The sequence below is a fragment of the Temnothorax nylanderi genome, unplaced genomic scaffold (assembly GCF_030848795.1).
Source record: "Temnothorax nylanderi isolate EJ_2023f unplaced genomic scaffold, tnyl_v1.0 TNYL_tig0007_pilon, whole genome shotgun sequence".
In the NCBI taxonomy this organism is placed as follows: domain Eukaryota; kingdom Metazoa; phylum Arthropoda; class Insecta; order Hymenoptera; family Formicidae; genus Temnothorax; species Temnothorax nylanderi.
The window spans coordinates 2,868,889-2,882,842 of record NW_027249069.1 but is presented as its reverse complement, the minus strand read 5'-3'; the positions used below and the strand labels follow the sequence as shown (position 1 = coordinate 2,882,842).

Genomic DNA, 13,954 nt, shown 5'->3' with positions numbered 1-13,954 from the left:
TTTCCCCTCCAGACGGCGTTTATTGGCTCAATCAATATTTAACCGGTTAATTTTACGCAAGAAGTAGAAACGAAAGAAGTGAAGACATAATAAAGTTTTAATGTCATAAGTCCTTGAAAGTCTTCGCGGAGACAAGTGAAACAAGTGAAAAAAGTAATTATAATATATTTTTCTAAATTACTCGAACGCCTTTTTGTTCATTTATAATAACGCTCAATATGTATGTAAACGTCTAGTATTAAATGCCATAGCGGCGGTTAATTAAATAATAAAAATATTGAAAATTTATACATAAATATATATAAATAGCTCTTGCAAATAAGGATGAACGCGTATATAGATAGCAAATAATATGTAATATCCTGAATATTGTATAATAAAATTAATCAAATTAAATTTAGGTGACTCTACATACATATATGTTCAAGTGTCGTTTCACCAACAAAATTAAGGCGTACCGGCCGAAAATTATATTCGGGAAAACATGCGGTTTGCCTCGATTCTTTTTCCTCGAGATGAGAACCGACCGACCGACCGACCGACCACTCTCGAGATCGCGTCTTCGAGGGCGCAGCATCTGCCAAAGGAAGAAGAAAGGCCAGGACCGGGCAGCGCTCGACAGGTTCAGCGAGGCCATGCACGCGTACCGCGGGGAGGGTTTGTTTCAAACTGCAAATCGCCGTCGCCGACGATCGAGGACGTGAGAACCGTATCTGCGTCTGGTCTCGGGTAGGTAGGTAAGCAAAGCGAACGCGGAGGGAAGATGAAGGATGTAGCGGGAGGGAGAGGAGCTCGACCGCACGCACAGCTGCGGTTACGCGTTTCGCGCGATGTACACTAGGCGTCATAAATGCCTCTCTTGTGTATCGGACATTTCATCGAGCTTCACCACGGCGTTACATCTTCAAATAAAGTGACGAAGTGATGAAGACAAATGTGACAAAACGGCAACGATAACTGACAGCCGGTGCCTGAAGCGCATGCTACATTTTAAACAAAAACAAACAATTGAAAAATGAGTAAAGAATTATTTTATTTTATCTCAAAGTATGTAACATAATTTAATGTTTTTCATACTGGATGAATTAAGGAAGGAAATAAATATAGCGTGCATTTATTTTGAATTCTGCTACAGACAAACTTTATTTATATAATATGTTTAGATGTAATATATCGTTATTTATTTATTTATTTTTTAGAGAAATAATCAGTAATTTGTGATGGCATTTATGACACCTAATGTACCGTCTAGCCGGCCTGCGACTTTCCTCTCCTCTCCGTCCTTTCAGAGAGCCCACACCTCCATTCGCCGCTTTGCGTCGTCTCGGTACATTCCCATGCAGGTGCAGGGCTTCTCCGCGGCAATTTCGCTTCTCTGTCTATCTTTCTCATTCATCTCCCTTTTTCTGACAACGCCCGAACGAATTTGGGTTCGCACGTCACGAGTTTGCTTTTCAACCTTCTTCCCATTCGTCCCTCCACAAGTGGGACTATACCGCGCGGTGTTTGTTAAATTTAATAAGCTTGCTCTAGAATGGTCACAGAACTGACCGAGCAATTATTATTACGAAGAAATAAAAAATTCAAAAGATCTGAACTTTGTCGTAAGATTTATGAGATGTGCTTCGATTTTAGCTCTTCACAATCCATATTTAAAATATCTATAAAATATCAGCAAAATAAAATTCAAAACATTTTATTTATTCATATATCTTGTATAAGAATTCATATAAATCTTCTGCATTTGAGAGATGTGTGGTAGTGTCATTGATTTACGATTAACATACAGAGGCACGAGGCAAAAAGATAGGGGCATACAGGGCGGGACCGACCTTTTGGTAAGTCAGGACACGTAATTTAACGAGCTTCGATCATCCGGTGTTGATTTGGCTGTGGGATAAATAGGAAATATATACCTTGTACTCGTACTCATGACGACGTTTACACGACGACACGGATTCCTTCCCGTGTTGATAAAAAATATTCACTGATTTTCAATGCAGAACAAAAGTTTGTAATCATCCACGCAACAAATAATTTTAAAAATATATAAATAAAAAATGTATGAGATATTTATCGCTATTGGTCAGACTACCATACTACCATAGCGTACTTAAAGTATTGTTAATGACAATGTCAGTGCGGTGACTAAACTTTCCGCGAAGTTCCTTGGCCCGTCTCGCACGGTATTTGCCATTCGAATTTATATTTATGAGACAACATTTCTTTACGAGCACGCGAGGGAGCGAGAGCCGAATTTATCACGGTGTTACATTCGCGACACGGATGCGTTACGTTCTACGGTGTGCAACGACAACGGACATATAAGAAGCGCAAAACAAATCTGTCGCCATCGCGTCAATGTCAGGATAGACAATGGCTATTTGCATAAAACATTCTGTGCACCGACTGCCATCGATGGCAGCGTCTCGTAAACGAAGATCGAACGTTCGATCGTTTGACAATAGTGTTGTTATGGAAAAAAAGCAAGCGGAAAGATTATGCTCGTATAAATAATGGAAAATTCAAAGAACAATATCGTGGTTAAGATATTTGAATAAGGTTGTTTTATATTTTTTTTCTAATATCACATAATGAATTAATAAAAAAATAATTATATCTCTGGTAACATTTGTTATAATAATTGATAAAAGCAATTTTTAAAATATGTATATCATATTTCTCTTAATTGCTGTCAGATGTAAAAAAATTTTTGTAAATCTTGAATAATAAATACATTTTATATAAGTATCGCAAATACAAAGAATCGCGTGATTTATTTTAAGCGTTAATCACGGAGTAGACATTACGTCATGAGTTAAATACGTATTGAACTAATATTTAAAGTCATTAGCCATTCGCGACATAACATGCGGTCTCGTGGCACCGGCTGCCAGGTGTACAAGTAGTCTAAAATTAGGCAAATTAACGCGCGTGAGATACGGATCAAATATTGATTGTTGACCGACGAGTAGCAACGAATTCATTTCGAGCGATTGCAACCGTTCAATTATTTGCGCGCGTATCGTCGCGTAGATTCCACGGTAATAAACGGAATCGCGGGTGATTCACGCCCGCCGAAAGTTAAATGACACGCGATAAATCGGCCGGTTAATTACACGCGCTTAAGTTGCGTTATTACACGGTCGTTATTACGGCATATACTGTCCGATTGATATCCCACGCTCATATCTGTGGTATTGCTTACGTTCTAATTGCTAATTGCGTGGGATACGTTTTCACTTTATAGACACGTTTCTAAACGGCTTGTAATTATTAAACATCAATCTCCGTTAAATAGGTTTAAAATAGTAGACAAGAAAAGATTAAGATAAAAGAATCTTTACAGCGTTTTCTGTGCACTGAATAGCGCAAATGTAATACTAAAGATCTAAAGATGTTTTTAAGACTCTTTAAAGATAGATTTAACTTTATGTAATATACATTTAAATTAAACTGAGGTCATATGATTGGAGATTGTTTTAACGAGATAAAATTTAATAAAAAAATTATATGTAAAGATAATTTGTAATATGTTTATTCAAACAAAATAGAGGAGGATTTTAAATACAGATTTAAACACGATTTAAATATTATGTGCTTCGACAGAAAATTTTCAATATTCTTTTTGGTTGTAAAACTGATAGGTACTTATTAACTCTTAAAAAATAAAGAACATTGAATAATTCAACAGAATGTTCTTAAGTTATTTAAATGCGACTTCTCCTTTCTTTTTGCTGTAAATAGTTCGTTGTTTCTCTTTTCATCTACAAATATTATAACTATCGATTCGTAACGCTGATAAACATAAACAATTATCAATTAATGCTGCTCGATATAGATCGTGCAACTGTTTAGAGAACATGGTTTATTATCTATCTGCTTCTCGGGTGGTAAATCAAAATATTTATAAGAATGATTCACATGGGTCGATTGCGCAAGTTTAGAAAAAAAAGCACAGATCGCTGAAAAATGCCCCTCGAAGTCGGATAAGAGCGGCTAAGTGGGTGGGGGCGATGCGACGCGTCCGATGCGTACGCGTAGCCTCATACACGCGTCCGAAAGAGAATGGAAGGCGGGGGCGTTCAGTGGGGGGGCTTTAATGAGGATGCTGCTGATTATCCAATTCGTAAATTCTCGCTACATTTTGATCGCGCACGACGAGCCGCGAGTAACAAGGATGACTCGCACTGCCACTCTCGACGCTATATACATTCGTCCTAGAAAATTCCGATTTTCAGCGTGACAAAACCCACTTTCCTGCCCCGTTATCGAGTTAATTACTCCGATTACTCGCGAGCTACTCGGAGACGTTAGAACGACGAAGAAGCGAAATAAAAAGAAAAAATCTTGAGTATAATACTAATTTTTTCAGGAGAAATATTTCCGTTTTTTTTTCCCTGAAACTTATCTTTATTTTTATTCATGCAATTCCAATTTAATTTTTTGTGCGTAATAGAGCGTAACAAAATAAGCCGTACTACTGCATTAATCTTTCGGTTGTCGAAGAGAGAAATGTTTTGTTTTAAATTGATATCTGACAATACTTAAACTAGTAAAATAGCGTTGTTTAGAAAAATTTCGCGTATCAGAATTATAGTAAATATCCGGCTCTTGTTTGATATCGTGCAAGAGGCACGATACTCTCGCGCGATCTAATTGAACAAATCATATACGTGTGAGTGCGGCTCGCGCAGCTATAGTGCTCGTATTATGCAAGCGTCATCGGATGTAAGTGTACCTTTAAGTGTCTGGATCTGACGTTAACACAACACTATATCGGAATCGTGGTCGATCGTATTTCAAGGAGCAACGAAAGAGCTGATTTCACTATTCTTCGCGTTATCACTTTGTCCCTTTTATCATTCCGAGAAACGCATCGGTATCTTTACGCAAAATAAATAAATTAAAGAATGTAAGAAACTCTTCGTAATACTGGATGTTCCCGAATGGAGATATAAGTGAGCGGTTTCTAATTGAAGAATAAAGAATGTGTCTATATGCTGCGAACTTCTTTTCAATGAAAAATAGACTTTTAAACATGACAGTGACTTTTAAACTTGATAAAATCATTCCACACCCGCGAATGGCCACTTAATGGGAATATTAAACTGGACGATTATTACGCTGTCTGGGCAGTCTCGTGAAATTTTCTCACGCAATTGGCATGTGCTATATTAGCAAGATGATAAAATGTGCACTAACTTATTAGAACTACAGTCGTTGGATTATTGTGCAAGTTCGAAAAAATGTTTTCTTGAATCTGTTAAATATTTAAATATTCAGAAAAAGCAGTTTCTTTAACAAATTAAGAAATATTTATATTGGGAATACAAATTATATTCTCTCTCTGTCAAAGATGCAATCCTAATTCCCATGGATATATTTGTATGTATATTATAATGTATAACATAAATTCTCTAAATTGTGTGTCGAATAAAAACTCACATATACGGAAATATTTAACACATATCTGTATTTGCCTAAACCACGTTTTTTCTCATTTCTAGATATTTGGTAATTTAATTAACGACGATATTTTTATGCATTCAGGTATAAAGACAAGCATTGGGATTGGAAAGACTCACCCAAGGAGCTTTCCGGATCAGAGAGGTCCGACAGGGAAGGCACCTTCCGCATCGAAGTGACTCTGCCAGGGAGAGCCGGCACCAGATCTTCTTCTTCGACGTCGGAGGTCATCTCTTGCTTCAATAACTTCGCCATCACCGTCAACATACCGCTACCATCGGTGATGCCGTTGGCTCCCAGGAAGCTGCCCATGCTTCGAATGTCGCGCTAATAAATGAAAATATATACATATCGTTTAACTCGCGCTGACATGCCCGCCCTTATCTATGTAAAAAACTTTGCCGATATATAAGTTGCGTTAGCTTTTGACAGTAAAATGCAGTGGCATGTTTTTGCCACATATTTGTTGATCGTTTTAATTTTAGCATCTTCATCTAAAATTGTCCAGAGCACACTAAGCAGGTTTCGATCAGTTTCGATGGTTCGATGAAAAGAACAAAGTTCATGAAAACTTTGGAAAAGAGGGGATCTGTATGTTGAAAAATAAGAGAAGCAAATTAGACAGATAACCGGTTGGTCGCTGAAGGAGGAGGAAGCAGCGTGCATGCGTTATTCGTTGAGGAAGAAAGGAATAAAGGGGAGGGGGGACGCAGCTTGGAGCGGAAAAAGAATGGAGAGAGAGAGTGCTCGTGCCGGCGATAATCACGACTCGCTTGACCTTCGTATGAAAGACTCTAAGTTGAATGAAATGTCGCGATGAAATGACGCAACAGCGTGTAAGGCGCGTGATCTAGTAGTACGAGGAATCAATGAATGTGATTCGTACGGAAGAAATTTAAATTAACTTAAACTTGATTATTCTTTTAGTTACTGAACGATTAAAAAATAATCTCTCGATAACAAAACCTGGATAATGTTATCGAGATTGTTAAATAAATGGAACATGTCTAAAAGTTCTCTAGTTTTTGCCGAATTAGCAATGTTCTGTTCTAGCTATAATTTAAAAAAAAAATTGATAAGGCAATTAAAACGAGCGATATAGTAGGAGATTTCCCTTTTTTATAATTTTTTAAATATAATATATATTATAATATATGTATATAAATATATATAATTTATACATCATATATATTAATTAATATATCATCTTTATAATTTTTTTTATAAATGTTAAATTATTTTATACGCACATAATAATTACTCTCTTTCTTATTGCGCTATGATTTAGACTTAGACAAATAATACAGTTTCGATGAGGAAGAACGATCCGAATAGTGTACGATTAAATTCGAGCTCGTACAACGATCCCTCTGTACTGCACGATAATTATTCGTTGGGTTATCAGTGGTAACGAGCACACAACACGTGTATATAGATAAATAGAAAGCGGTTAGAGATCTTGAATCCCGTCACGTTCTATTCCGCGCCTTTCCTTCGCGTTCTCTGCTTCTTCTCTCTTTCTACATTTATGTATCTATTTGCCTATCTCTTCCTCTTTCGTCGTCGGTATTCGACGCTGAATGGAGATCTATTCATCGCGAGGCAATAGTACGTGACCGAGTCAACCGTTGACGAGCGAGCCGTTTATAACGATGGTATCTCTCCGATGCGACCGAACGAGTCAAGTCGAGACGGTTATCTACGACAAAATGGCCGAATGCTAATGTGTGATGTACAATTCGCAATCGTGCTGTTTCTTCACCGGCATTGACCGCGACCTTCTTAGCGAATCTTCACGCAAATTTTTATCTCGAGGAGTAAGGCCAATATGAGGAAAGATAGTATCGGTCATCGTGAGTTTAATAGATCCTACCATGTCTCGCAGCGCAATTGAATCAGTACAGATCGATAACGGAACTTGCGAACTTTTGCACTCGAGACTTTAGAGAAATTTGTCAATTCCGTATTAGATACGATGCAACCTTTGCCATAATCGCGCGGTATAACATTCACGTCGTTACGAGATAAGAAATACCGGCGAGAGAGAGAGCGAATCAATAACGTTTGCGAGGGAGGTCGCGGTCCGTTATCGCGGAATTTCAAGAGCACGATTGTTTTTCACCGCGGCAAAAATAGAATTTCAAGCGTGTTCTGGATTCTGGATAATAGTCTTTTCAGACATGTAAATCTATTCGGGCCACGCAGCGACCGGCGAGAAGGAAGAACAAATCAGCGAGCGCAGTGCGCCGGCGGATCCGAGAATATCGCGAGATAAGTTACGTTCATCGAACACGCGATTGGGAAAGTGAATTCATTCAGGAGTAGCATTATCAATTTGCGATTGCGATTCGTTTTTTTTCCTTCACAAGCGCGTGAACTTTACGTAGTTTTATGTAACAATCGTGCGTCGGTTGAAGATTTTTAATTCCTATCAGACCCAACGGATGTAAACTGTTTGCGAATACATGATAAGCTTTGATACAATCTGTATAACATTTCGCTTGCATAACAAAGTGAGTTAAAAAACAGATATTGATTGGTGGGGCGTGAGGCATCCGAGATCGTGGGAATATATTTCGACATTTTTATCGCCGAGAATTCGTCGTGATTCATATCTCTAAAAATTCCATGCTCTTTTAAAGCAAAATCCATCACGATCATAAATATTATCATTCCATAATAAGAGAATATTAAAAAGTAAAATATCACGAATAAATTCCACGCTCTTTTAAAACAAATTCCACGATAATAAATATTATTTTTCATTCCGTGATAAAAGAATATTACGAATTGAAAAGCGTAATAAAACTGAAAAGTATAAAATTAAATTAAATACCTTTAAAAACAAACAATTTTCATTTTGATATGCGCAACATTTGGTAATTTTTTTTTCCTTTGAAATTGTCGATAAAAATGGTACATACAAGTACGGGGCATGTATGACGGAGAATTATCGTGTTTCATATCCAACAAATATTCCTTTCACAAACATTTTCGTTACGGATCAAAAGTTTCTCTGTGTTCGGCATTCTAGGTAAGCGGACCACACGTACGGTAATATTTCAGCAGCAAATTCTATCGATGAATGAAGTATCAAACATCATCTTAGCGCAAACGTCATCCGCGTCTCATGCACGCGCGACGTTTCAAGTCGCCGAGCGATAAGATAAATTTTACATCGGCATCAGACGTGAAGTGCCATGCAAGTTGTTTGTCGACGATTTCGCTTTTAGTAAGATGCCCGATAAAATAAAATAAAAAGAAATAGAGAGACACATATAAAAAAAGATCAATAGACATAATGTAGGAAATGCAGATTTTTTTAGTTTTTTTTCCGAGATACGTTATTTATCTGGTGAATGTTTTTCTCTTTATTCGAACTCGTATTTCGTCGAAGCGGATGGTAATCATAATCCCGATTGATACGTAGTACATAAATTTAATATCGATTTGATGTCACGGCTGGAATGCTAATATTGCTCGTCACTGAGTGTAATTTATGCTAATGCCTACGTCACGTACGTGTGCAATGCGTCTATATCGCAAACATGTGTTTAATCGAAAAGCGCGAATAACGTAATTTGACCTAATACATTTCACATATCGCAGCAAGGATATCGCACGTTCGTTACGTAATATTTATGAACGCAACGAGACGACAATGTAGCGAAAGGTTTACGGCGACGTTTTATCTTAGATCGCGTCGCGCCGATATAATAATTGACTAACGAAGCCGTTAACAAAGCCGTTCGTTAATGAACGCCGCATGAACAGGTGCGTTTAATGGCGATCATATGGAAATTAAATCTATGGACAATGTCGAGAATGCGTTCGGCGAGTGAGTCAACGTGCAAAGTGCGCGCGTAGCCGATCAGGTAACTACCCCGAGACAGAAGGAAAGGCAAAGGGACCTCACGCGACGCGGAAAGCCAGACGAGAGACTTTCGTCCGACACGTGGCGGTATTGATGTTCTTTTATTATTTCGGGATGTCGCATGTAAAAATAAGATAACGGTTGCCAATGTGCGCGACATATTCGAGAGAAAACGACAGCGCACGTTCAGCTGGTAGATTTTCCATCACGTGATTATATAAATTATTGAACTCTTCATCTATCGCATGAAATCGAATAATTGAATATTACATATTTTTGGTTCATTTATGGAATTATAAAATGGTTTCTTAATTGGATTAGTTGGATTTAATTGAAACTTGAGCAATTCTGTTTTTTTTTTTTTTTTTTTTTTTTTTCCTAAACAGAATTACGAAAGAGCGGAGTCTCGCTTAGATTTTACAATTAGTGATTTTTAATTGATATGTATCTATGGATTTCATAGAACTTACGGACTATTTTATGAGAAATTTTGATAACGTGAGATGGAAAAAAAAGATTATATAATACGTTAAGCTTATTGGCGATGTGTAACAGATATAAATATCATCGCTTCGCGAGATATTCATATAAATTGCATAATAATATTACTTCAAATTAAAAATGCAAAATAGAAAACAACGACGCTTGTTACGAAATTACGAAGAGCAGGTTTATTCTTGTTGGATTTGCCGGCCTGGATACCTTATCGATTACACTGATTAATTAATCAGTCAGACGTTGCTACGATTATATCCACCTCGAATGCAAGCGAAATTAAATTAGAGAACAGCCCATTCACGACTCACATTAATAGCTTATCGGAAAAATCAATGCCACAGCGTTCCTGTCGCTTGTAATACCTATATCGTCGCCGTAAGTTAAAAATTTAAATTATTATTAAAAAATAATAATTGCATTGTTTATGAAACCGTGATTGCATTACTTATGAGACCTGACGAATATTTTCGTTTCGAAGTTGGGATTTACGTATAAAATTTCCGACAATCAAATTATATGCGTTTAAATCATGGAATGAATTGTATCTGCATCGGATTGTGACAGTGGTTTCTATATATTATTGCATGCAATATTATATTATATTTTACAGCGTTCTCTAATAATCCTTGTCGATAATTCGATATTTGCAGGCAATGTAAACTGCGATAGAAAATGTAGATAAATTTTACATAAACCTCGAATCAAATAATAGAAAATATGTTCGGCAATTAGATTATACGTTCAAATAATTGACATGCGATATAAAATACGTTTATAAATGGATACGTTTGCGTTTGGACTTTGTATAAAGAGTCGAGAATGCATAATATTGGTAGAAATATGTCGTGCATGCAACGAAGGAAGCGGATGAACCGCGCCCACACTTAATTCGAGATCGATGGCTGAGTTTTCAGTCGTTAAATCAGTTAAGTAACCCGTCATTAAAACAATCATAACAGTCTACTCTGTCTACTTCAAGCGGTAAAAGATTGCGCAACGAGAAAAATATAAAATTAAAACCGAACTAAATTAAAAGAAAAAGTAGTGATAATTCCGGGCGCCGCCTGAAACGTATATATTAATTATATCGGATTATATAATCAATAATGTTTAACGTCACTTTTCGTGTCCCGTGTTGCGATGATCCGAGAAAATACGGATTCGAAGGTGAAAGCGTAAAATGACACACGCATAGACGAGGTCGAGTGTGAAAAAGTCGCCGAGGCGACTTACAGCGAAGAATTCCATGACTATCAAAACAGGGAGGAGCGAAAAGTAGGATAAGGAGTTAACTATGGCCGAAGGAGTGGCGTGCTGCGTCGCAGCGTTTTATAAATAATGCGTTAAATAGAACTAAAATTACATTGTCCCTTTATATCTCTTTGCCGCTACGCACACAGAAAGCAAAGAAGAGATAGAAGGCCAAGAATGGAAGGCGTGGGACGCGAATGCACTAGCTGCGAGGCGCATGAGCCACGTGGGTAGCATGTAACAAAAATATTATAACGAATGATGAAAGACGATGCAATAATAGCGCTCGGTGTTTAATAGATGGGGGGGGGGTGGAATGTAAAAATACGCGAGACGCGTCGCAAAATAGAGGAAATTGGATCAGTCATGCCTCTCATCATTCCCTGTATGGAATAAAAGTGAAATACGAGTATAAAGCGTAGCAGCAAGAGAGAGGATTCAAAGTGACGCGACTGGGAACTACGTTACTTTGCCGCTTTTGCCGTCACATGGAAGATAAGGGGGGGAAAAAAACCCAAGAACGAAAATGGTGTGTAGGACGACGAAGTTGCCGCATCGCCGTGGTGCGGCAGGCAAATGTATGACGTAGGCAAGGCGACCAACGGTGCATGCGACTAGAACGACCAGAGGCGCATGCAGAAGGTCTGGCTGCATGATGCGGGAAGGGATGCTATTTCTGGCGGCTTAGGTTTCCCTTTCTCCTCCCCTATGCGTCGCATTTCCTCCCGCGCACGACGCCACTCCAAGTCTCGTTTCTCTCAACTGGTACGTGCAGGATTTCTCCGTTTCTACGATCGAACGATTCAAGTCGCGTGGTCCATTCGAACATTTTCGGAACAATAACGCTAGCCATTCTTCTTTCTCTTTGTTCAGCAATCGCGCTAAATAATTTTACACTTCACCTACAAATATTTGTTTTTACAAATATTGGTTAAAGTTAACTGTTGGTTAAATAAACTTCAACTGATTCAACTCAATCTCTAAAAAGCAAAAAGTGACTTAAAACAGTTAATTTCAATATTTGTAATAATACAAGCGCCACTCAAAGCTGGCTTTTGTATAAACTCTTGAAAAATATCCTCCAAAATAAACGATTCTAACCGCTACGAATTTCGTATAATAAATGTGCAGAATATATTTTCTGTTTTCTATCTTGGTCACGTAAATCAAGTTATTTGATATTGATCTTTTCGTCTAAAATTCAACAGAGTATTTGTTATATTTCAGCGTCATCGCGTTAGGAAGAATCAAAATATTGTAGCATGCATAAAAAATTAGTCGACATATTTCACAATAAAATTCATGTAATTGTAACTGGTAAAACATAGAAAACATAAAACACTACTAATATTTTTATACATATATTACACTTAACATTTACCGAATGTCAGGCTTTATTATTAGATTATCGTTGTAAAAAATCTTAATATAATGTAATGGGCAAAAGTGCATCAAAAAATAAATTGATCAAAAGATAAAGAAAAATCGAAAAGTAAAATCGTTATCATACGCGCTTTAACTTGCAAGATATTAAAAACAAAAACCTATAAGATGGAGAGTAATATACATTATTATTTCTATTATTTTTCGGATTAATTATTTACAGATCTATCCGATAGATCTTGGTAAATTTAAAAATATTAAAAAATTAAATTTTAGAGTACTTTTTTCCGATTTTTCGTATAAAAAACTTTGCTCATTGATAGATTTTATATTTATAAAGTTGTAAGAAAACAATCTCAAAAAGTCGCAAATAGTTACAGCAAACTTTTACAGAAACGTTACGTTTTACAGAGCGCCGCGAGCTTCTCGAGGAGTCAATATCTCGATTGAAGAAACCAAGAATCTCTGGTCTCGACGCGACTGTTGTTCACTGCCTCGCAACGTACGAATCAGCGGCGACCAGACGCGTTCGGCTTCGCTGAGCGATGCGATGGTCAGAAAGTCGGAGAGAAAAGAGGAGGAGGTACAGAGAAGAGAAGAGAAGAGAAGAGAAGAGAAGAAAGAGAAAGAGAAAGAGAGAAAGAGAGAGAAATGACGGAGGCAGAGGGCAGAGGCGAGACGGACGAGGGTCAATCGGTGACAGAGAGATGAAGGCTGAAGGCGCGTGGGGGAATATAGCGAGGAGAAGAACGGGAGGGGAACCGAGTGCCGGTTCTACGTTCATTCATAAAACGAAGGCGGAGAGCGACAAGGAACGAATTGTTAGTGGCACTAGCACAATCACCGGCTCGGCCAACGCGCTCTCCGCTTGCCAACGTCGTCGTCGAGAGCGAGGAATATCCGCGGCGCGTCTCACGCGGTTGCCAATGTTGCCATTGCTTGGACAATTATTCGACGGAGTTTTAATGTCTTTCTTATAGAATTAATCTTTACAGATGATCTCGTAAGCTGTTGCGAATCTGCGATTTAAAACAAACATATTGAGATGTGTTAGCCTATAATTTACTAACGTAATAATTTAGAATAATTATAACTTGTACATCTTACGTGTACGTAATTTCGTATAATTGTAATTAATTTTATTTAATACAAGGCCCAAATAATGCAAACTGCAGATAATCGTACATTATTATTGTTGATATTTGAGAAATATATAAAAGTCGATCTCAGGAGATACTTTCTTGGTTTATGCAATTTTTGGATATGCAATTGTTTGTTTTAAAACACAAAATATGATACATTTCCTACGTATTCTGTGTTGCGTATCATTAGTTAAAGTATCAACTTACCTTTATAGATCTGTGGTCGATGGGATAGCCGCTCTTTCTGGTTCCAGGACTTTCTTCATAGAAGTCCTGTTCCTCCTCGTAGTCGTACAGGTCCATCGATTCCATGTCCATCTTGGCTGTAAAGAAAATT

The 13,954-nt window shown here is 37.5% G+C and overlaps 1 protein-coding gene across 5 annotated transcripts in view; it reads right to left on the bottom strand.

Annotated features, from left to right (window-relative positions):
- Pnt (ETS transcription factor pointed) overlaps positions 1-13,954 on the bottom strand; it is a 102,659-nt gene that overhangs the window by 80,859 nt on the left and 7,846 nt on the right. For all 5 annotated transcript variants that reach the window (XM_071721152.1, XM_071721139.1, XM_071721147.1 and 2 more), the window contains 2 exons: positions 13,825-13,940; positions 5,589-5,796 (listed from right to left, as the gene is read on the bottom strand). In XM_071721152.1, the coding sequence (XP_071577253.1) occupies positions 5,589-5,796; positions 13,825-13,935 (319 nt within the window). In that variant the 5' untranslated portion in view covers positions 13,936-13,940. The remainder of the gene's footprint in view (positions 1-5,588; positions 5,797-13,824; positions 13,941-13,954) is intronic.